At 50.3% G+C, this 23,761-nt stretch overlaps 2 protein-coding genes across 7 annotated transcripts; one reads left to right on the top strand and one right to left on the bottom strand.

Moving 5' to 3' along the window:
- Window positions 1-231: 231 nt before the first annotated feature.
- LOC147258171 (dihydrofolate reductase) lies at window positions 232-5,107 on the top strand. 2 transcript variants are annotated; one of them, XM_086208104.1, is made up of 6 exons: window positions 232-579; window positions 1,753-1,802; window positions 1,935-2,040; window positions 2,154-2,280; window positions 3,561-3,676; window positions 4,158-5,107. In XM_086208104.1, exons 1-6 carry the CDS (start codon window positions 473-475, stop codon window positions 4,261-4,263), a joined length of 612 nt encoding a protein of 203 aa, XP_086064230.1. In that variant the 5' UTR covers window positions 232-472; the 3' UTR covers window positions 4,264-5,107. The 2 variants fall into 2 exon arrangements, with proteins under 2 accessions (XP_086064230.1, XP_086064229.1); XM_086208103.1 differs by lacking the exon at window positions 4,158-5,107 and having other exon boundaries at window positions 345-579; window positions 3,085-3,710.
- mterf2 (mitochondrial transcription termination factor 2) lies at window positions 2,941-10,135 on the bottom strand. 5 transcript variants are annotated; one of them, XM_086208102.1, is made up of 2 exons: window positions 10,060-10,135; window positions 2,941-8,035 (listed from the first exon to the last, which is right to left on the bottom strand). In XM_086208102.1, the coding sequence occupies exon 2, from the start codon at window positions 8,007-8,009 to the stop codon at window positions 6,882-6,884; it is 1,128 nt and encodes a 375-aa protein (XP_086064228.1). In that variant the 5' UTR covers window positions 8,010-8,035; window positions 10,060-10,135; the 3' UTR covers window positions 2,941-6,881. The 5 variants fall into 5 exon arrangements, with proteins under 5 accessions (XP_086064228.1, XP_086064227.1, XP_086064225.1 ...); XM_086208101.1 differs by lacking the exon at window positions 10,060-10,135 and adding an exon at window positions 8,625-8,730; XM_086208099.1 differs by lacking the exon at window positions 10,060-10,135 and adding an exon at window positions 8,490-8,631.
- Window positions 10,136-23,761: the final 13,626 nt, after the last annotated feature.

The following is a 23,761-nucleotide window of genomic DNA, read 5'->3' as shown; positions in this document are numbered from 1 at the left end:
GGAGGGCGGGGAAGAGGGGTAAAATCCGGGAGTTTCCCGGCCAAAACGGGAGACTTGACAGCTATGCCTCATGCTGGTCGCCATCCTGACCGCCAGCTTGGTCACCAGCCCAGTGACACACCACTGTATCCCGTTCTTCAGCCAGCGTAGTTGCGTTGGTCACCAACCGCAGGCCTCAGCTGATCCCATTAGTGCCCAGTGGGGTTGAGGTCAGGACCGCTGGCAGGCCTCCACTCTCTCCAATCCGGAGGTCGTCTCTGATAAGCCCCGCCCCGTGGGGGGCGAGCGTCGTCATCGGGACGTAGAAGCGTCGCACACTGAGCGGCGGCGACCTGGAGGCTCATCCAGGATAAAAACCGAGCGATGGCGGCCAATCGCAGCTGCCGCTCGGTGGGCGGTGACCACAGTCTCCCCCCGCCCGGTTCCTGAGCAACAGCGTGTGTGTGTGTGTGTGTGTGCGCGCCAGTCGGAGATGGAGGATCGCCGGGGAGCGGTGCAGAGGAAGCCGGTTCGCCTCATCGCTGCGGTCTGCAACAACCGGGGCATCGGCAGGGACGGGAAGCTGCCGTGGGATTTACCGTAAGACGATCCGTCCGCGTCATTCCTGAGGTTTCCACCGAGCTCAGGCGGTTTGGAGGAAGAAACGAGAAACGTCACACTTAGACTGATGAACCGTGAGCGAGTACTATAGTATCAGTGCAGTACTTCAGATTACAGATGTACAGTAAATATTATTTTGCTCTCAAAAACTTCAAAGTTAAGAATATCTTTATCAACCTGAAAGGTACGTAGCTAGTAAACTATCAGCGCAGTACTTCTACTCTCGCTTTCTAGTATATTTTCATCTAGTAAATATGGGCTAATGTATTTTTACTGCCTGTATATCTCACAGTAAAGTTGCAGTACAAATTTGTATGTAAACTAGTTCTGTACACAAAGTTAATAGAAACCAAAAGAATGTTCGGCTAAACACGCAGTCTAGTATTCATCAAAATACTCGTACACCGTTTACAAATTTCACACTTAAAGTACTTCTACAGATGTAAACTGGGCAAATCTATACCCAAGAAGTATTGTTGTACACGTACATGTGTACTACCAGTCTACTGATATTATTCTAGTTGCTTGATGAAGTAGACTTGGGAAATATACTTCAGTTTTACTAGTTTGGTGAGTTTTGTGAACTTGAAGTACTTTTCTATTTGATCTGAGACATGTTCTGTGTACTTGGGTCTATAAGTGTGTCCAAACGTTTTCCGAAGTTTTCAAATTCTCCCTCAAAATACAAAATACACACATGAACAGCCATTAGTAGTTTTTACTTCAACAACCACATGTGAAGATTACAAACAGTTGTTTATTTACAATGTTTGATGAAGTATTGCGGTATGTGGAATGAAGCATAAGAAGTATTTGCAGTTGGGCAGGTTGTACTACAATCCTACAGTAGTACAAAGAACAAGAAGAGGGGATTTTATTGGACATTTGAACTTCATTTGCAAACTATAAGATATTGGCCCTGATCTGATCCTGATTTTTTATTATTTATTGTTATTATAAATATATTGATTTATTATCATGATTCTTATTGATGATTTATTATTATTATTACTGAGTTATTATTAGTAGTAGTATATTGATTTATTATTATGATTCTTATTGATTTATTATTATTATTATTACTGAATTATTATTAGTAGTAGTATATTGATTTATTATTATTATTATTATTATTATTGATTTCTTTCCTAGGAGAGAATTCCAGTACTTCCTCAATACTGTCACGCGGGTGTCCAGACCAGGTATTACTCAGCCTCAGTAGTATTTGCCACCTCTATTGTTCCAGCTGTGTTTTGGTGTATTTTTCCACCGTGTTGTATTTTGGGGCGTTGCCATAGAAACGCCCATAATTCCCCCACCTTGTGTCCCCCCAGGGAGGATGAACTTGATGGTCTGGGGCAAACTGTGCTGGTACTCGCAGCCAGAATCTCTCCCGCCGCTGGCCAACGTTCTGCACGTGGTTCTGAGTAGGACGTTGAGGTGAGTGTCTCCGTCTGACGGACAGGTGGTCCCTGAGTGGACGGTGCCGTGGCGACGCACTCTCGTCAGCCAGAAACTGAACCGGCGGCCACTCCGCCTGTTACGTCTTACAGCTCAGCTCCAGGCCACGCCCACTTCTTGTGTCACGACTTTGAGAGCGCGGTCCACCTGGCTGCTCAGTATCCGCTCGCTGACCTCATTGAGACCATCTGGGTGGTGGGCGGGACTCAGGTGTACAAGGTAAAGTAGGGCGGAGCCTGTTTGGAGCACAGATGGGCTCTGGCTCTGGTTCTGGTACCACTGGTGATGTCCGGCGTCAGGATGTGTGGTGTTGCTCATGTTGGCAGAAGCCGTTTCTGATCAGCGACAGCTTCATTCACGCATCAGATTTCACCCTCGAACGGAAACCATCAGTGGACATCAGTCACTGGCGACAATGATGACATCACATCTTCTCCTGTGCGGTGTAACGGCCGATGACGCACTCGTCTGCTGCTTTCGTAGACGTAGCACATCTGTTGAGTCTGATGTTTCTGATCACCGTCACGTCGTTACTCAATAATGTCCAAACTTTGGTTCTTTGGCCGTTTTTGTGCCGTTGTGCTTTAAAAAGCAAGACCTGCAGATCCTGGCCTGCGGGCCCCACGAGGCTGCACCCGAGAGAAAACTGCCACAAAGAGTTTTGTCTTTCATTGTCAGAAGTTGATGACAGATGGTGGTGGTGTCAGCCCTGCCCTCAGGCTGCCTGAGCCCCGCCCTCAGGCTGCCTGAGCCCCGCCCTCAGGCTGCTTGAGCCCCTCCCTCAGGCTGCCTGAGCCCCGCCCTCAGGCTGCCTGAGCCCCGCCCTCAGGCTGCTTGAGCCCCTCCCTCAGGCTGCCTGAGCCCCGCCCTCAGGCTGTCTGAGCCCCTCCTGTCGAGGCCACAAGCACTGGCCTGGTGTCACTGACCATGAATCAGAGAACGGCGAGCCTGCGGATCCTCAGAAACGTCGTAGTTGAGGTTCATTTTAATGTGTTGGTGACTTTATTGTCTCATTTCCTGCAGAGAATGGGTTTCTCAGTCCCGTGGCGGCGGAGGATGGCAGCGGGAGTAAAGGTCGGGGTGACCGAGATTACGGCTCGGCAGCATCTCACGTTTCTCGTCTTTGTTCAAAACATCTCAGCAACTCAGGAGGGGGCGATGAGCTCCGCTTCATCGATGGAAACTTAAGTCCTCTTGTGTTGAATGTCTGCCGGCTGCATCGGTTTAACCTGAGTGAACATGACCAGTGGAACCGGACCAGAGGAGGAGCAGAACCTCCTCAGGCTCCAAATGTCACCATTCTGTTTATCATTTCTGGATTTTTCTTTAATTCCTGTTGTTGTTAGCAGCATTTAAGGCCTCCAGCCTTGATTTCCTGTCCGTGTTGCTGAATGATCAGTCAGTGGAACTTGACCCTGTTTGAAGGTTCTTGTGTAGAACGTTAGAGCTGCTGAACGCTCTGAAGGTTCTCATCTCCTCTCACTCTCCGCCCGGAGCAGGCTGGCCTGGAGCACCCCTGGTGTGACTCGCTTCACCTGACGGACATCATGGCTGATTTTGAGTGCGACGTCTTCTTCCCCGAGTTCGACCGAGAGCTCTTCAAAGAACAGGAGAGGTTTGTGAGGCTGAGAGGGCTTGGAGAACGTGACCCGACATCTGCAGCTGGCGCTCGCCGGCCTCTTCCGTGAACTTCTGCTGCGTTGCGCCATTGTTTTTAAATGCGTGAATCGTTCCTGCTGTCCCACGAGAGCTGGAATTCTGCTTTCGGGAGGCACGATGCCGCCGTCGCCTGCTGCTGTTGGATGCTAACGAGGTTCCGCGTCTGTGTTTACTGGTCCAAGTCGTTTGACCAGAGAGGCGGGAGAGCTGCAGCAGCCGGAGACACCAGGCTCAGCTCAATCAATCTATCGGTGGTTAAATATCTGATTAAACCAATGCCAGAAAGACTTCTCGGTTTTATCACTTCAGAATCGCTGGCCAAATGAAACGGCAGAATTGTAGAATTTGAACTTTAACCAGGCAAATAAAAGAATCATTCCATCGTTTCTCCTCAATTAAAGTCATTGCTTCATTCTTCTCTTTCGTCTCTAAATAAGATTTGCTGACGTTCCACCTGGAATTCAGGAAGAAAATGGCATCAAGTACAAATTCCAAGTCTTCAAGAAAGAACGCAGTCATGGGGAGAGCGAGGAAGAGAAGTGAAGAGCGTGTTGCTACGTGACGACCATCAGCCCCCAGGCAGCAGAGACCCATCAACCCCGAGTCGCTGCCACAACCCAGGGTCAGCTCAGAGAGTGCTGATGGTCTGGCCACGTCTCCACCGCTGTGCTGGGTGGCAGCTCAGAGAATGCTGGTCCAGGTTGGCGGTGAAACGTGGAGGTGCAGGAGCGTTACACTGCAGTCAGAAATGGAAGAAGTCTCACACATGGGGGGAGGGAGTGTGTGTGTGTGTGTGTGTGTGTGTGTGTGTGTGTGTGTGTGTGTGTGTGTGTGTGTGCGCGCACGCGTGTACATGTGTGTGCTACACAGGCTCCATCACAACAAGAGTGACGTTCACTAAACCATCCACATTTGCCCCGCCCCTCCGAACCAGACAGGAGAAATCCACTGTGCTGGAAAAAGATTCACTCTGAGAGCAGCACTTGAAATAATCCAGTGTTAAAACTCTGAAACATGAGTATGTGTAGTTCTTTAAATACTTCAAATATTCTCACATTCTGACAAGCAAAACTATTTGGTTGCAGTTGATCCCTTCAGCCACTAGATGGCGCCACGTGTGCAGGGCAGACAAAACCTACATGGTTCTGTTGGAGGGGAGGTAATCACAGTCTCACGTGTAAAAGGCTGTTGGTTTATATTCTTTTAATATTGAGGGAACATCATGTATTTTTTGTGGCCACAACTTACAAAGGTGTGTGTCCGAGCGCCGTCAGCTTCAGAATGTTTTCCACACGTCTCACGTTCGTCACGTCTTTGTATGTCCGTCTGATATTAAAGTAAGAATCAAGACTCGTGTCCCCGGACTGAGTTCTTCCTTCCTGTTCAACCTCAACATGTCAACCCGGAGCCTGAATTCTCTCCTGGTGGCCAAATCCTCCCGATGCCGAATGCGTGACGTTGCCGCGAGGTCATAAATGAAAACCTCCCAGGAGGCGTGAGCTTTTCCAAGAAGAGCATCCTGGAGTCCATGGCCTTCTGATGGCCAACTTCATGTTCCAGAGCTGAGGACCTCGCTCACTCGTGGAAGAGAGCAAGAACGTTGCGTGTTGATCGCCCATCGGAACCTCGGCAGGGGGCAGGTGGAGGGGGACCAGAGGGCAGGTATCTTGGTGTGGGCGGAGAGACAAGCTGAGCTCACTACACCCAGCAACCCGAGACGCCGCAGCCTTTCACTGCCAGACGTTTCTTAGTTTGAACATGTGAGCTACAATTTTACATTCAGTTTGTAAGAATGAACACCAACTATCACTGCTTTTGGAGGCTTCAACTCGCCTCAAGGGGGAGGATACGCCCCCTCGAGATACCCAGCGTACGTCATCATTCATCAATCATTGCCTGTAATGAGAAACGACCCATGACCAACGCGCTGAATGGAGCTGATGTCATGTTGGAGGACACGGGACATTTAGTGGACTCTCCCTTCACCTCGCTGGCTTCCCTGATTCAAGAGCAGCATCTAGGACGAGAGAGCGGCGGCCGAGCAGAGGCGACTGCGTGTAAGCACCTGAGACCTCGTGTGCTTACCTCGCCGTGATCCATCCTGATTCACCGTATTTATGACTGAGCGCCGCGGATGCGTGCTGGCTGTAACCTCGCAGCATGACGGATGAAAGGAAAAGTCAATTAGAAACCGTCAGGAGGCGAGCTGAAGAGCCCCGAGGCTCCTGCTGGACGCTGGCGAGATGTCAGATGAACATTCAAGCATTATCTGCCCAGTGGCTATCGCCATGGCAACAGAATCCTGCTGGGGGATGCAGGGGATGACTAGTGGGAGGTGTTAATGTGTACGCCCCCCCGGGACACCCCAGTCCTCTCATCGTGACCCCGTCATCAGCAGTAGGACGGTCAGAGGACCTGCAGGTTGTAATGTCACGGCTCCATCGGCTCAGACGCTCACCGCCATCAGAAGACGCTTTCAGAAGCGCTCGAGTTCTCCCGCCTGGGACGAGCGGACGCCGACCCACAAGCTTCCTTGTACCTTCATCTGATGCACAGAGACATTAAAGCTCTTGAGTGACGGTAAACGTTCTTCATGTGGCGTGTGCTCGCTCTGAGCCTTCGTTTGAGACGATAAGGAAGCGACATTTTAGCAGTGAGGCAGCTCGGAACCTCCTGCACGCGGAGGCCGGCAGCTGAGAGGGAGACACGTCAGGTTGGTCTCGTGACACTCGGTAGCACGCTGAGGAACACGTCAGCACATCGCCGGTTCTGGTCCGAGTCGTTTAGACGAGGTAAGAAACCCCGAGAACGGCTGCGTCTGAACAGCAAATGCGTCTCGCGCTTCCTCAGCGCCATCAGTGACGGTCGCCCGTCACGGAGGAGTGGACGGGTCATGGAGAAGAACAATGTTGTGAGGCCGGGCAGCCTCGGTGGTTTGTTCCTTCAATTTAGTTATTTTAAGGTCACAAGATAGAACTTCTTCCTTCAGGTCAGATGTTTTGGAACAAGTTCTACATTCTAAAGGTTCTATTGTGTGTAACTCATTCGTGGGAACAGGCTTTGTGTCACTGCCTCAGACTCTTTATTGTAACGGTGCCATGGACCGCAGACGTGAGCGGACACAAACAGACGTGAACACACCAGAGGTCCGGCTCAGCCTGTCAGTCGTCTCCTTGTAAAGGAGCGACAGGGTTGAACAGAGGTCTCTCTCTACGGAGCTGCAGTTTCCCGCAGCTCATCTCAAAGTCCTTCTTGGTCCCGTTCAGGACGTCCAGGCTCCCCGTCCGTACGTCATAACCGGCCCCCCGCAGCCTCTGAATGCGATAGCTGACTATCTGTGTTGTCAGCTCCAGAACCGTCGGGGTCGCTGTGATTTGAGACATGCTGATCCCGGCACTGAGGAGACCCTGGAAGCGCTCATCCAGAACCTCTTCAGGGTAGTAAAGGAGAGCAGGGCATTTGAGGACAATGTCCCGCAGCTCTGCCTCGGAGCAGCCCATGGCGTCCTGGGAGTACGCAAGGGTGCTGCGCATGCTGTCCGGGTTCAGCTCCGTGACGAAGCCCCTCAGTTTGGAGAGGAGGCGGAGCAGCTGGGCTGTGCTGAAGCCCTTGTCTCTCAGGAACAGCATGTTCTGCCGGAGCACCTCGGGCGGCTTCAGGAGAACAAACGGGTTCTGGCTCAGCAGCTTCTGCAGCCAGATCTTCATGTTGGCCTCCTCTCCACCCAGGTCCCGGTAGGTCTGCTGGAGGGTCTGCACCATGGCCTGGTTCTGCTCCACCGGCCGGCTGAAGCTCTGTGGAGCGCTGGCCATGAGCTTGGTGACGATTCGCTTGTTGAGGTTTAAGCTCTGGAAGAAAGCGATGTTGTTCCGCTGGTTGTCATGGTGACAAGAGGAGGTGAAGAAGGAGGCTGGGAATTTCTCAATGATACCAACCAGCTCTTTCTGGCTGGGGCACACCAACATCCACAGCTCCCTCTGGGCCCGCATCTGACCCGGGTCACACAGCACAGCCTCAGGGTGACCTGCTAAGATGCGGGCGATGATGGGCCCCGAAGCCCCCATGTCCTTCAGCAGGGCAGCGACCTCTCTGGTGTAGGCGGGGCTCCGGTGCAGGACCCAGCCCTTCAGTTTCCGGACTCTCTGGATGTCGACAGACAGGTCGTACAGCGCCTCCACAGTCTGCTGGTTCTCCGTCGGGCGCAGCGTCACACATGGCCGGAGGCTGAGAGGCAGCGCCGGGACTCGCTGACACTGGAGGCACAGGGAGGCGGCGAGGAGGCGCAACATGGATGCGAGGCCCTCAGCCTGGTCACCTAGAGACGGAGGACACACGGAGGACACACTGATGACACACGACAGCAACACGCGATGATTGAGACAAAAATCCAAGTCACAGGAGGCACAACGTTTTAGACTGAGGCTCTGGTGTTCCTGTTGGTCCACCAGAGCCTGACCCGTTAATGATCAACACACAGGAAATGAGAAACCTAATCTCACTCACTCTCTCACACACTCTCTCTCACACACACACACACACACACACACACACACACACACACACACACACACACACTAGGTGATGTACTAGAATCAGAATTCCATGCCAGAGAAACTCCGCGTCTCGTATGGTTTTATCTCAAATGATTTAACCGCTCGAGAGCGGTTGCGGGGGCTGGTGACCGGCGGCAGGAAGCGGTGTTGTGCTGACTTTGAGGCTGTCACTCATCTTCAGAGCCGCCGACAGGACTTCCACGGGGACCCGTGTACCTTTGCTGCTAGCATGAGCGGACCGCTGGTTTGACGCCGTCTGATCGCGCCTCGCACCTCTAGACCAGCGGCATTCATACACGCCTCAGCTGGCACAAGGAAGAACCCGTCAAGATCCCACGTCCAGGGACTCACTAGCAGGCTGCCTCCAGACTGAGAGCCAACGCTGTCGAATGCTAGCAGCGGCAGGAGCAGCCGTCACACCGCCACTTCCGCCTGCAGCCGCAGATTACCGGCGACCAGGTGTGTGAACACGAGTGTATTTGTTAGCTTAATAGGTGTTACCTGTAACAGAGACGTTCCTCCCTGCCCCAGGAAGGTTAGCGGATGTGACGTGCTGTTATGGACTGACTTCTTCTTCTACGGTCTGTCCTCGTGGACCTGTTTGCCGAAGCGCCCCGCGCCGGCGGCGACTGGGATGGAATGGAATCGTTCTCGATGCGGAGAGCGGAGGAGGCGAAGAGGAACGTGTCGGTGTTACTCGTCTTTATGCTCCCGCCGCCTCATTTTCCACCTCATCTTCGAAGCTCTGCTCTCTTATTCTCGGCCAAATGTCCTGCAATTAAATAACTTTGGCGAAAATCTGTATCTCACACTGCAGTTGGTGAGCCTCCAAAAGCCTGCAGCAAACAAGTCCCTGATGAGTGTAATCAGCTCTGCGCGGAATTGGAGCGAACACATGTAGAGTTTCCTCACAGTTGGTGCTTAATCATGATGCTTGATCACCAGCTCTGCAAGCTGTTGCCTCGGCGGCTCGGGAGCTGCCGCCGAGCGGGAGCCGGGTTCATTATAGTTTGTGTAGCAGTAAACAGATGATCTACCTCAAAGGAAAACAGGTCGCAGCTTCTTTTCCCTTTAATGCCCAACATGTTGGTAGGAGAGAGCTGATTGTATTTCCATTTTTTTCCCTGTCGAATGGCTCGAGAAGGCACCAACTCATAAAAGAGAAATTGATTTTGCAGGCTAAGAACTTCCCCGTGGAAGTAGGATGAGGGCCTGAGGGGTGGCGGTGGTTTCCCTCTCCTGCTGTTTGCACTCCACCTGTTCACACTGCCAACGGTTGGAGCGCAGTCACGCAATCACAGTAACTCCTCCTGCTGCTACAATGCTCCCTTTGTTCTGCCTGGATGAGTAACACCAGCAACCGAGTGCAAACACAAGAGTCACCGCAGCCAAGCAGAGCCATGACGGCACGCTGGGAGGCCGGCGAGGAGATCCAGCAGGAATCCAGCAGGAATCCAGAATCATCCCATCTGAGCTGGGGATGTTTGAAGCTGTTCTGCCAGGTTCCTCATGAACAGCCAGGACTGCAGATTCAAGCTCAGGTCCCTAAAACTCCAGAGAACGACAGGATCCACCGAATGGAGAGTTTGGCACGCAGGAAAGGCCTTAAGGCAGCGAGCTGGAAGAGGAACGCAGGAGCTTCTCAGCTAAAGTTGGATGGGAACATCTCCCAGTCCCGACACCTGCTCACCGGCTCCAGCCTGGGAGCTCAGTGAAAGCATGCAACAACAACAACATCAACAATAATAATATTAATAATAATACAAGCATCCAGAAATGAACTTACTGAGGGGTACAGAGAGCTCAGTCTGGGGAGCGTGGAGCCAAGACTCAAACTCAACAACAGACAACTGCGCGTGTTCAGTCAGAAAAGTCAGAGGCGTGACTTTGAGGAAACAAACCAGTCAATCAAACTTTATTTGTATTGTCCCTGCTGACACAACAAGTGCTGCACCAGGACCACGAGGAGGGAGACCTGGCGAGGCCAATGAACTCCACCGAAACGAAGATCATCACGAAAATGGTGGCTAAAATAGAGGGAGAAAAAAGATGGAGGACAGGAAAAAATGAAAAATAAAAAATGGGAAATACTGCACAAGAAATAGATAGTGAGATAAATGTTTACCCATAAAATAATCAAAATGATCAACAGTAAGATCGGAACCGAACACGAGTGAACCAAACAGATGACAATGAATAAAGTAAGCAACAAAAACATTAAAAAACAGTTCCAAACAGGCTTCTCCTACCACTGCTATGCTGATGACACTCAGCTCTTCCTCTCTTTTCCACCTGATGACAGAACGGTCTCAGATCGTGTATCAGCGTGTCCGGCTGATATCTCCACATGGATGGAGGAACGCCACCTTCAACTGAATCTGTCTTAGACTGAACTTATGGTCTTTCCAGCTTGTCCATCTGTTCAGCCTCAGGTCAGTGTCCAACTTGACTCGAGCCCACTTGCGCCCACAAACTCAGCCAGAAACCTGGGTGTCATGATTGATGACCAGCTGACCTTTAAGGTTCATGTGGCCTCAGTTTCTCGGTCTTGCCGTTATGCCCTCTACAACATCAGGAAGATCAGACTCTTCCTGACCCAACAGACCACACAGATTCTGGTTCAGGCTCTTGTCATCTCACGCATTGACTACTGCAACTCTCTTCTGGCAGGCCTCCCTGCAGGCTCATTCAAGCCTCTGCAGATGATCCAGAATGCAGCAGCACGTCTGGTCTTCAACCAGCCCAAAAGGGCACATGTCACCCCGCTGCTGGTTTCTCTTCACTGGCTTCCAGTGGCAGCCAGGATCAAATTCAAGGCACTTCTCTTGGCTTACAAAACAATCACAAGAACGGCTCCAGCCTACCTGGAATCCCTGATCCAGGTCTACTCTCCTTCTCGCCCACTACGCTCTGCATGCCAAAGACGCCTGGTGCTTCCAGCCCAGCGCTGCTCCAAATCTCTAGCCAGACTCTTCTCTTCTGTTGTTCCCAAATGGTGGAACCAACTACCGAACTCTGTGCGTTCTGCTGAGTCCCTTTCTACTTTTAAGAGACAATTGAAGACTCAATTGTTCAGAGAGCACCGAGGCACTGAACCTGACTCTGCTCCTCTTTGGGGTAGAATCAGTCAGAGGGTCCAAGACCCAGCACTTAGTGACTATGTAGCACTAACTGGGTTGTGTCATGTTGTATGTCTGTTATATAAAATAAATAAATAAATAAATAAATAAAAAAGGGTGGGGGGGCAACACTTCTCCTGCCACTAGATGGCAGTACCTGTGACCAAATCACAACTGAAGCACTTTTGCGCTTCCGATGGACTTCTCCTTAATCAAGTCTAAATTCTTGCTTGTGTTGTACGTCGCTTTGGACAAAAGCGTCTGCTAAATGAAACTGTAGAATTGTAGAATTGTAGAATTGTAGTTCAAAATGGAGAAGAAGGTCTGAGAGCAGCATCGCCACGCGTGTTTATCCTGCTTCATGGAAGAAAAGAGGAGCCGGAGGACGGGAGCAGCCTCCTGCTTCTCGGCTAAAAGCGTGTTAGAGAATAAACTCTAATAAAAGCATCGGAACATCAGTGAGAGAGCGAAGAGCTCAGCTGAGGAAGGACTTGTGGGCGAACTGAAGGTTCCTTTCTATGACGAACATCAATGTGACAAATAAAGAAACCTGAATCTGAATAATCCTGCTGTTGTACTATGAATCAGACGGCGCGGCAGCAGTGGCGACGTGTCGCCTTTCTGTGCCAAACGTCTGCAAGACAATCAGCAGATTACACAACCGCACTGTTGAGAGGATGAAAAAGCAGACTAGACTTTCATAAAAGAAGCTAATTTATAACTACAGACATGATGTGAACAAGATGAGTCACTGAGCTCCAAGCACACAGGGCGCAGCTTCCCTCTGATCAGGTCAAGGAAAGATGAAGTCCCATGTTGGGATGGGGGGGCAGCCGGGGCGGGGAGTGGGTCCAGTGCTGCCTCCTTTGCTGACTGCACCATTGCAGACCTGGGGGCCTGGCCGGTGCTCTTTGGGGGGGGGGGGGGGGGGGGGTCCTCCTCCCGGCGTGGTGGTTGGGCTGGGGTTGGTCGCGGGCCCTGCTGTTGTGCGGTGGATCGCTTGCTGGCGGTTTCACGAAGTCTGAGGTGCCCTGGACCGTATCAGCATCTATGGAGTTCTCAGCCCCTGTATGGAGGAAGATGAGAGTATGATTGTTTTGTCTGAGGGTGGCGGTCCTGGGCATGCGTGCCTTCGGCTCACCCTGGCAGGTGGGCTGGACCTCTCGGGGGAGTGGGGGGTCCTGGCTGGCTGGCTGGTGGTGCCCTATAGCCTGAAGCCCTCCTGCTCTGGGGGGTAGCTCTGTACGGGGGCGGTGGGCCTGGTCGTTGTGGTGGGCTGTGGTTGCCCCGCCTGGGTTTGGGGTGTGGGTGGGAGTCGGCCTCGCTGCTGGCGGACCTCTTGGGGGGCTCTGGTCGGGTCTCAGGCCAGAGGGGCCCTATGCCCCTGGGCCTGAGCTGGCGGTGGTTGGATTGACTGGCCCCCGTGTTCTGGGGGTTTCTGGGTGCTCTGGTGGCCTGGTCCTGACCTGCCTGCTATCCTGGACTGGGGTTGTGATGTCCTGGCCCCCCACATCAGCTACAGCCAGCTACGCACAGCATCCAAGACAAACCGTAGCACACACACACACATTCACACACACACACACACATGCGTATACACACTTACACGCATGCAGCGCACAACTGACCCATCATCACACACTCAGACATTTATCTTAAAATTATATTAAACCAAATGGTAACCCTGCACTGGAAATTCTGCAACCATTGTTTTTTCCTTTTTTTTCTTTTCTCCTCTCTGTTGTTGTTACTTTTTCTTTGTTTGTTTGTTTGTTTCTGCTATTGTTGTTGTTGTTTTTGCCCCCCCCCCCCCCCCCCCCGTCTTCCCTGTCCTGTCCCTGTTCTCTCTCCTGTCCTCAGTCCGGTAGCTTCATCAATGAACCAACACCATTCCTAATCAAGTTAAACATAAATGGCGACAGGAGGAGTTTATCAGGTTCCTCCTCTGCAGAGGAAAACTGCTTCAGTACAACAAGGCAGCAGGAACATGGATGCTGCTGAACAGGACAGGTTAAAACAAAAAAAATGACGTTCTCTGTCAAAAATAAAAAGCACGTACTCCAGTGAGATGTGGCTGAGGTTAGAGCGTCCCCTGACTGAGAGGTGCATCACGTGTCCCGCATGCACCGGGTTCAGCTGCAGCCATGCTGGCACACCCACGCCCAGGCTGCAGCAGCCTGGGCGGAGGCTGACCACACCCATTGCTGCCTGCAAACCTGCCCAGCTACTATGCTGTCAGCGTACAACCACCATCGTAATTGCAATGTTCCGTCTTTTGTGTTGCTCCTTTGTCACAACTGAATAAATGGCTTTAATAACTTTGAGAACTTTCTGCCCACTGATGTCACTCACTAGCTTGCGTGTGTGTGTTTGTGTGTGTGTGTGTGTGTGTGTGTGTGTGTTTTCCCTGCGTGCCAAAGTGGATGTGTTTTTGCGTGCAAGTGCGTTTCTGTCACCGTGGCTGACAGTGTGTTTATGTAGGTGTGTGGAAGAATGTGGTAGAGGAGGAAACTGAGACTTTGGCTGGGGGCGGGTCTACGGTGACACATCAAGGTGGATGCTTGACAGTTGGCTCTCTGCAGCCTCACGTCCAGAGTGCCACTAACTCGTGACCTGGGACAACATGACCTCCTCCAGACTGCTAGAGTTTCTCCTCTTCCTCCTCGTCCAGCAGGCGTGCAGCGAGGAGGCAGAGCCTGTGATCAGAGAGGAGGGCAGCGTCATCGAGATGGGCTACTGTTTCGGAGTGGATTACATTGTAGTTTATAGATGCACCCCGGAGGGAGACCAGCTGCTTGGCAACTCTTCAGACGACAGCAACGCCATCACACCCCCCGCCGACCTCCAGGGTCGCATCCACATCAACAAACAAAATCACCTCCTCGGGCTGCAGATCCATCAGCTAACACACTTGGAAGCGGGGATTTACAGGAGGGAGTGCTGGAAGAACCACACACTCGTCAACCACCTCACCCAGCAGCTCCTTGTGTGTGATGAGCAGAGCGAGTCTGAGGAGGTCGTTGCGAGGGAGGAATACAGGGCGGCTGAGCTGCGGTGCAACAGCAGTTCTTTAGCTCTGGAGGGAACATCTGTGCGCTGGTACCATGAAATGCACCCGTCCCAAAGGCTCAAGCTCCTCCTGGACAGCAGTTTGTCACTGGAGCCCCTGGTTGACAAGGCGCAGGGAGCCGTGGCCGTCAGAAACAATGGGACTCGGCTCCTCCTGGACTACAGTTTGTTGAAGAATAACCAGAACTTTTACTGTCTGGTGATGAGAGGAAACAAGTGTCTCAGTTTCCAAAAAATGCACCAAGCTGTCCTCAGTGAGAGCAGGGACGTTTTTGCCTCACAAGGAGACACATTGGTTCTGAGTTGCCCCTTGGAAGGTGATAACCAGCAGTGGGACACCCCTCTGGGGAGTCTGAACAGGAGCAGCGTGAGGAGCCAGCAGATGTACATAACAGTGGGTGAGGAGTCAGAAGACTTCTCACTGGTAGTTCCTGCTTTTTCTGATGAACATATTGGGGAATATTCATGCATCACTCCTTCACGAGAGGTGCAGTACTCACTTTTCCTCTGCCCACGAAAGCCACCCAAAGAAAGTGTTGTCTCCGAGGGTGTGAACCTGTCGCTGGAGTGTGACGTCGGCCAAGATGAGTTCCATAGTGTGCAGTGGTACCGCCAAGAAGCAGCCGGGAGCTACCACCTACTACATGACTCAAGTGACAGGACGGGGCCCGTCCCGGAGGATCTGAGGGGCAGGCTGACTCTGTCCGAGACCGGAACCTCTCTGAGGCTCTCCGGCTCTCAGATGAAAGATGGAGGGCTTTACTGGTGTGTCGTCTTAAGCCAAACTGGGTTTGTGGAGGGTGATTATGATTACGAAGGCGACTACGATGTGGAAGACAATGAAGAGTATGAGTATGAAGATAATGAGGACCAGTACTGGTATAAAACATCCCAGTGCATCTTTAAGCAGGAGAATAACTTGCTTTTGACCCAGAAGGAGTCCAACAAGGCTGCGTATGCGGCAGCTGCAGGCCTGGCTGTGCTGGCGGTGGTTGGATTGACTGTTGCAGTGATTGCAGTAAAGAAGAGGGCAAAAACCCCGCCGAAGTCGAGAGAAGTAGCCCTGCGGTCCAGAATAAATAAAAATGACACGGCATTGAACGTTGACCCCGGCTGTACTGAGGGATTAACTCACAATGCTGAATTTGGTGCTTAGCTCGCTCAAAATACCTGCAAGGCTTTTTATAACAATGACATCAACTGTGCTATGAAGCGTATGAATCATCTCTCAGCAGTTGGCGTTTGAAAAATGGTCATGCTTTCACTTTCATGCTTATCTAGTGTGTGGAGCCTTATCTTTCTAGGCACTGGGGTTAAATTGCTTTCGACCAAAGCTGACCGTCACTATGGCAACTGAACAACGACATTTGAAATTAAAATTTCAAAACAAAAATTTCCACCCGTGACTGAAAACACATCATGACATGCAAAGTTATTGTAGAGGAAAGTTCTCTTCAGTTTGACGTGCTTCACGTGTGTTCCTGTGCCCAAAGCCGTGTTGAGAGATAATGTCTTGAAACCTGGCCAACACAAATGACTCAGAACCAGTCAGGCTGCTCTCCTGTCAGCAGGCGGTTTGGTGCCATGCAAGCTGGGTGCTGCAGCCAAAAACTACACCAACAAACCAAACGAGCAACGTAACTGTGCTGCGCACAAAAACAACAATGATCCTATTCACTGAGTTTTAGGATCACCTTTAAACATGTATGTATTTGGTATTTGCTGTACTAAATGATTTTTAGACCACTTGCAGCTGTCAACTCCTCTGACGAGTTTGATAAGACTGATGTTTTAGTCGACTGCATAACTGCTAACCTTTTTTGCGACTGGCAAACCGTCAAGCTGGTATAAATTTTCATTTTTGAAATGTGTCTCTACCGAGGAGAGAGAGCGGCAAGATGTCCTTCTCAGATAAATCACCTCTGACACTGTCCTAAAAAACACAGAACAGAGTGTGGCGCATTTTGCAAATATGAGACATTTCTATATATTTCAGGGCGACAGGAGCATCCTGGCACCGTTGTGTTTGACAATGAGAACGTAATAAACTCAGTAGTTCAGGTACCATTGGGAAACATCTCTGTTAGTTTTAGTACACGGTTCATCTTGCCATCCCAGGATATCAGCAAGCGAATAACAATGTTAGCACATCGGCTAACTACGGATTGAAGCCTGTTTGCCATAGCTAGCTGTTCCTTGAACAATAAAAGTAATAACATCTAGGTTAATTACAAATACTTTCTGACATTGTCTACTACATTCTAATCATTCACATTTCTAAATGTTATTTTTCATTTGAAGATACTTCAACATACATTTTTGGTCTGGCGTCGCTCCATAACGTTAGCATCTTGTTAGCCTCATTCTTTACCCTCTCTGACAGCAGCTGAACATTGTGAGATGCTACAGCACCTTGGTGAATGGACGTGTTGGCTCATCTGTGCGTTTGTCTCTCATAATGACACCTTTCATTTGACACATCTATCGCTGACACATTAATACTGATTAGTGACATGTTTGGTCGTGACCATGTAGTCGCCGTAGTTACACATCAGGGTTTGCATTAAAACCGGGAGGGTCAAGAGTGTTGGAGGTTACGTTTCTAAGGTAGAAGTCACACGATAAAATTATTTCCGCGAACAATTTGCTTGACCCCAGCTTCTAACTTATCACATTGATTCAGAAAAAACATAGTAGAATTTATATTTTTTCATGAAAACCTCACTTGGTATGTCAAAAAAGGTAACTTAATTTTTTGATGATATGCACCTGCGCACACTGTAAGGTATTTTATCATGAATGCTCCATGTAAACCTTTAATGTTCTTTCACTGTGTGAAATGTACAAATCAAGACAATCAAGGGAACACGTTTTCATATAAACTGCAGCGACTTCAGTGTTTCTAAGACTGCTGTGTTATTCTATTATGGACACTTGCATGCTTCGATATTTGTTTCATCTCTGTGGGTGCGGCGTCTGATCTCTGACCGGAACGCCACCTTAGGCGCTCCACCTACTGAGTCGATGCAGCTGAACATCACGACAGATCCAGTGTTGCAGGTGATCTTTGTGAAACGGTAAGTGAACGGTGATGGTGGCGCTCCATCAACCAGCTGACACTTGTGGCTATTCTGAATTCTATGACATGATGACAAGCAATGAAATTTGCACGTTACTGTCTCTGTTGTAACAAGCGCACACACGTGAAAAAAATGCTCCTAGACCAGCATCCCAGCAGTGGTGTAGTCTGAATGTGATGGTTGGGTCCTGAGAACACGGCTGAAGTCGTGCTGTGCCGTCCTGGCACCAGAGATCAACACTGCTTTTATAATTCATTCTGTGTTGACAACTAAGTCGCAGTCGCAGCGGTCGGAGGGACTTCCAGCTCCTCCGCCATGAGGCTCTCCGTCGGGCTGGCAGTGATAGCAGCTGACTGCCGGACAGTGTTTTACCACCTGCATCAATAATGCATGTGCCACTGCTCCCGCCAGGCTCCAGCTCAAGTACAGTTGTATCATGGATGCTTGGAAAAGAAACATACCCCGCTTTTAGCCACTGCACCACACCAGCAAGCCCCGGTGTTTCTCCCTGCTGCTGTCTGTCACATTTATAGCTGCAGGTTGTTAAACTGGCCAGTAAATCTGGTTTGCAGTTATAGTGTTTTACCCTTTATCACCATACAGTTTCATTTGTTGAGCGAGCAGTAATGAATCTTGCCTGTGTTGTTAAGTGGACGAGGAGTTTATAAAAGGCTTTTCAGAACGTGTTTAACATCGAACCGCGCGCCCGCCGCCAGGAAGGCCGTAACGCCGCAGGAGAACGAGGCTGAGATGTTCCGCCTCGCAATCTCAACAAAACCATCAAAGGAACAGTTTTGCAACTATGATTATTCACTTTCTTGGCAAGATGTAGAAAATCGATACCGCTTTCATCCGTGTGTTTGATATGAGTCCGTGCCAGCGGCCGCTTCGCTCCGCTCGTCATTTTTTCCATGTGGTTTTTGTGCTGAGCTTTGCAGGCACCAATAAGCCGATTTATTTCCTTCCTGTGTGTAACTGCGTATTAACCCCAGACACTCGGACGTGACCGTGGTATTAATCTTGTCATCTGACTCTGTAATGAGCAAACAACTGTCTTCCCCAAAACGTTAAACACGCTTTGATACACAACAAAGGAAACAAGACTCAACTTTAGCCTGCTTAATTACTGTTGGCGTCTGCACACACTCAAACGCCAGCGCTGCCTCCATTATCAATTAAATTGACTAAACAGGGACTCTCTGAAGCGGCAGCATAATTCAACTACATCAGCGCCTCCTGAAACGGCGGTGAAAAGCTCCTGTGAGGTCAAACGCCACCCTGAGACACCGTGGCGAGGTTCCACCTGGACTGGTGGTACCAGTACCCCCTGGTGGTGGTGGTGGTGTCTCCAGAGACTTTCAACTCCTCATTTGCTTCATGTTCATTCTGTTAAATATCTGAGCCTGGACGAGAGCGCGGCTGTGGAGTTTGGCCGCGCCATTACTGGTGTGTTTTTCTCTGATTCCGGTTTTCCCGTCTTGCGAGACGAACTAAAGACGTTGTGCTTCAGACACATTTTCAGCTGCCAGCTTCGATTACTCCCACACCTTTTTGAGCCCTTATAAATATTTATGTTCCACAGCAGAGCCAATACATCCAAACAAGAAAAATAAACTGCTGGGGAGATATTTGTTCACCTGGTAGAACACAAAACCACAGACACGTTTGGCTTTCAGTGCCAGCAGCTAATACTGTCCCTGGGATGAAGCACATCTGTTAAAAATGCATCCAAAGTGTTAAAAATACATGAAATACCGAATTGACCAACTTTATAGGAAGTGTCACATTTAGAAAGTGGAGCTGTGAATTCATCACAATGCTGTGGTGGAGGATCTGGGCTCAGACTCGTGTCAAAGTGGAGCTGACAACTTGATTCATATTCTTGGATTTTCAGCATGTGAGGGAATTAGGTGTGTGTGTGTGTGTGTGTGTGTGTGTGTGTGTGTGTGTGGTTCTGTGTATTTGCAGGTTTACACACATGCTCCTTCACTGCCTAGATTGATGGAGACAGATGTGGGAGTGAAACAGCTGCTCGGGGTTCTCAGGTGTAATTAAGAAAGAGCTTGGTCACATATAGGGGGGTGATCAGCACGCCTCAGAGAGCAGCAAGATCCAGCAGACGGCTCGTTACAGTCAGACACTGTCAGTGGATCAGCTCTGTTGTTGAAGCATCTCAAGACCGTCTGTCTGTGTGTGTGTGTGTGTGTGTGTGGGGGGGGGGGGGGCTGTTAAAAATTCTATTCATTAACCGAACTGTTTGATATTCTACAGAAAGAATTCAACAAGCTAACTAATGGCAGTTTGCTTGGATAAAGATACTCTGTTCTAAACAATATGTATACTTTTGCATCACCAACTTCACCCAAAACTGTAGTTTTCGTTTCAAGTACTTGGAAGCAGGTATCTGGTCTCACGAGTACATCACTTATTGATGAGTCCAGAATCCAGAAAGAGCCAGTGACAAATGTTTAGCTTGAATTGATGGCACTATCTTTATCAAATACCAACAACAACAACAACGAAAGTCCTCCTCCTCTTATCCAGTCGGTCCGGGTCGTGGGGGCAGCAGCCTCAGCAAGGAAGCCCAGACTGTCCTCTCCCAGCCACGTCCACCAGCTCTTCAGGGGGAATCCTGGGGCGTTCCCAGGCCAGCCCAGAGATATAATCCCTCCAGCGTGTCCTGGGTCGGTCTTGGGGCCTCCTCCCGGTCGGACATGCCTGGAACACCTCCTGAGGGAGGCCTCCTCACCAGATGCCTGAACCACCTCCACTGACTCCTCTACCTGGAGGAGCAGCAGCTCTACTCTGAGTCCCTCCTGAAGGACAGAGCTTCTCACCCTGTCTCTAAGGGAGAGCCCAGCCTCCCTGAGGAGGAAACTCATTTTGGCCGCTTGTATTCAGGATCTTGTTCTTTCAGTCATTACCCAGAGCTCATGACCACAGGTGAGGGTTGGAACGTAGATTGACAGGTAAACTGAGAGCTTCACCTTCTGGCTAAGCTCCCTCTTCACCACAACAGACTGGTTTAGCACCTGCATCACTGATGATGCCGCTCCAACCCACCTGTCAATCTCCTGCTCCATCCTACCCTCACTCATGAACAAGACCCTGAGATACTTAAACTCCTCCACCTGAGGCAGGACCCCCCCCCCCCCCCCCCCCCCCCCGGCCTGGAGTTGTCAGACCACCCTTTTCCAGCTGAGGACCAGGGCCTCAGACTTGGAGGTGCTGATTCTCATCCCAGCTGCTTCACATTCAGCTGCAAACTGTCCCAGCAAGAGCTGGAGGTCGTGGCCTGCTGGAGCTAAGAGGACCACGTCATCCGCAAAGAGCAGAGACGACACCCTCCCGCCAACGAACTCGACCCCTCCACCACCCGGCTGCGCCTAGAAATTCTATCCATAAAAGGTTATGAACAGAACCGGTGACAAAGGGCAGCCTGGTGGAGTGCAACCTTCACGGGAACAAGTCCAACAGCAAAATTGGAAAAAAACAAAACCAACCAAAAACTTTTCTGGTGCAACGAGAGCGACGGAGTTCAGCTGTTCCTGGAAGAGCTGAGCACTGATCTGATGTCATCATATCAGGTGTGTGTGTGTGTGTGTGTGTGTGTGTGTGTGAGTGAGACAATGCTGCATGTGCGTTTAAGCATGAGGAGCAGGACTAATCATTGAAGAATCAATTAGATCTCCAGACAATTGTGTGTGTGGACAATTTGTGACTAGACTCACAATTTAAAGATTATCTACCAAACACCCCCCCTACACACACATGCACACACACAGACCAACCCGCCTTAGCTCCCTGCCAGGTCACCTGTTTCTTGCTGATCAGGAGGCCATGTTCTATGGAATCAGCTCGTCTGCTCGGCGCTCCCCGGTGGCTGCCGGCTGAGCCTGCTGAGGCCTGATCTGCTGTAATTTGCGAGGCCCATTACTCCCACAAATGTGATGGCTGCGAGCCCTGTGAGTGTGAAACAGTTGGTGGGATAAACAGAGTGAGAGAGGGATAGAGTGCAGGGTGCTCACTATAGCTGCTATTGTACGGCAGCGGCGGCGGCGTCTGAGAGTGTGAGGTGCGTCGTGCTAATGGCACCAATTATGCACCAGCGAGCCTGCTGATGGGCTGCTTTAACAGCAGAAGCACTGGGAAAATGGCTGCAAAAAAAGAAGCCTAGAGACAGAGGAGACACAAGCCCCTTGGGGCTGTTCTCCTAATAGCGGCTGCTCGCTGCCCAGACGTGTGGAGGTGTCTGGTTGGAGCGCCGCCACGCTGGAATTTATGTCTGTTATTTTCAGAGGGGCAAACCAAGCGAGACCAGGACCAATCAAACGCTCTCAATAAAACTGACTTCCCTCTGGAGGTCTCACAGGCTTTCCCCCGATTTGATTTGAAGTCTATAGCCTAGAAACGAGTGAGTGTGAGGTTGAAGTGATGTGATGAAACTTTTGGGGAGCGGAAGGTGCATCACAACTAATTACTGTTTTTTTTTTTTATTTTAATCCCCCGATGTTGATGCTTAGCTGTGTTGTGAGGCTCAATTTAGCTGCCTTTTCATGTATTGCTGTGATACATCATAAAGAAACATTTTGCCAAGAGAATTTTCTTGCAAGCACAGAGAGCTTTCAAGCGCTTCGACTAGGAATTTAATGTCATGTAATTGGCTGTTCTGGCATGTAAGAAGCAAAGGAGTCTTCTGTGAACGTGTTGATGAGTGCCAGGGGAAAACTTAAAAGCCAGGAAAAAGTTCTAATCTCATTGGATGGCGTTGAGCTTCCCTCATACATGCAGCAGATAATTATACATCTTTGCTGAGAAGCAGATTTGTGTGTGTGTGTGTGTGTGTGTGTGTGTGTGTGTGTGTGTGCGCGCGCGCGCACAGCAGGGTTAACATGGTGCAAGAGCACAGCCCACTTGTTCACTCATGTGCACATACTGTTAGATTAAAGCTGAAATAAGAAGAATGGGTTCTCTCAGAAGACAGGGGAGGGAAAATGAGACCATCTATATTCAAGCGAGTTGCTGCTCAAAAACACTGAGACAGACGAGCGCCGCGAACGCCACGTAGCCACACCTTTGATGCACAGATGGTGTGTGGAAACTTCCTGGTTCCCCTCCTCCTGTAGTCTCTGTCACTCTCATCCCTCATGTCCCACATTCTTCCTTCCTCTCATCATCTTGGGTGTCACTCAACGGATTTTCTCTCACTCCGCCAGCAGTGATGCAGCGGCTCACAACCACTCCTGCCTAAATTTAATAAATGAAGCCTCGCACAATTGGCAACCGGGGTGGAAACACCACGGCTGGATAAGTGTTAGCTTCGCTTTATAAAGGCGGGCTGCGCCTTCTGTAATTTGCAGTTGTCACAGACAGCAGCCTGTGATTGGATTGTCTATGGATGAGACACATTTACACCAGATGATCCTCGTCTGCCTAAACGGCTCACTAAACAGGACCGCAGAGAGAAAACAGAGGCGGGCTGGGCAGGACGTCCGTGGGCGTCCTGATAACAAGCAATCAAATGGATTCAGACAGTAAATCTGATTGAGGTGCGCGTTGTTGGATTTAACCATGACTTCACATTAAACCCCCAGACATATGAGGCAAGAGCAAACAGGAGGATTTCACAAAGTCACGACCTCCACCAGGTAACGAGATCAGCGGCACGCGATTGTTTGCGTGCTGGATTTCTCCAAAACGGAGCGATGATAATGAAGTTTGGTGGGGAGGTGGCTAATAGGAGGAGGAGCTCGGGGGAGGCTGAAGACTGTTCCAGGCTGCTGGCAGGAGGTTACGGCTGCTGGGGGTTCTTCAGCGTTGAATTTGAAAGAACATTTCAGTGGAATCGTCCGAATCAAACTCTGGATCAGTGGAATCAGGGCTCAACGATTTATCGTTTCCTGATCGAAATCGCGATTTTAGAAAACGCGATCATGTGATCGTCAAAGCCTTGGTTTTTAGCAACGCTCCTGACTGACCCAGGATCTGTTGTGCCCGCTGTTTTACTCATACTCGCCGTCTCTCTACCATCCCGTCAAGCTCACCAATCAGAGGCGGCATGCTGCTCGTGGACAGGTCAAGCTAACCAATCAGCATTAACCTGCTCCTCGTGTTGAGGACTGGAGCAGGAGTGGAGCCGGAGGGTTTCATCTCTAAGAAAAGGAGGAGGATTTCAGGTATGAGGCAGCAGACCTGCACCAGAAACAGGAACTGCCTGTAG

The sequence above is a fragment of the Aulostomus chinensis genome, chromosome 7 (genome assembly GCF_037954235.1).
Source record: "Aulostomus chinensis isolate RoL2024-O1b breed Wild chromosome 7, RoL_Achi_v1.0, whole genome shotgun sequence".
In the NCBI taxonomy this organism is placed as follows: Eukaryota; Metazoa; Chordata; class Actinopteri; order Syngnathiformes; family Aulostomidae; genus Aulostomus; species Aulostomus chinensis.
Note: the sequence above shows the minus strand (reverse complement) of the source record. Positions and strands in the feature narration are given on the sequence as shown.

Coding starts and splice junctions, on each gene's coding strand:
- LOC147258171 (XM_086208104.1), top strand. CDS start 473: ATGGAGGATCGCCGGGGAGCGGTGCAGAGGAAGCCGGTTCGCCTCATC. Junction 1,803..1,934: donor CACGCGGGTGTCCAGACCAG/GTATTACTCAGC, acceptor GTGTCCCCCCAG/GGAGGATGAACTTGATGGTC. Junction 2,281..3,560: donor GCGGGACTCAGGTGTACAAG/GTAAAGTAGGGC, acceptor CGCCCGGAGCAG/GCTGGCCTGGAGCACCCCTG.
- mterf2 (XM_086208102.1), bottom strand. CDS start 8,009: ATGTTGCGCCTCCTCGCCGCCTCCCTGTGCCTCCAGTGTCAGCGAGTC.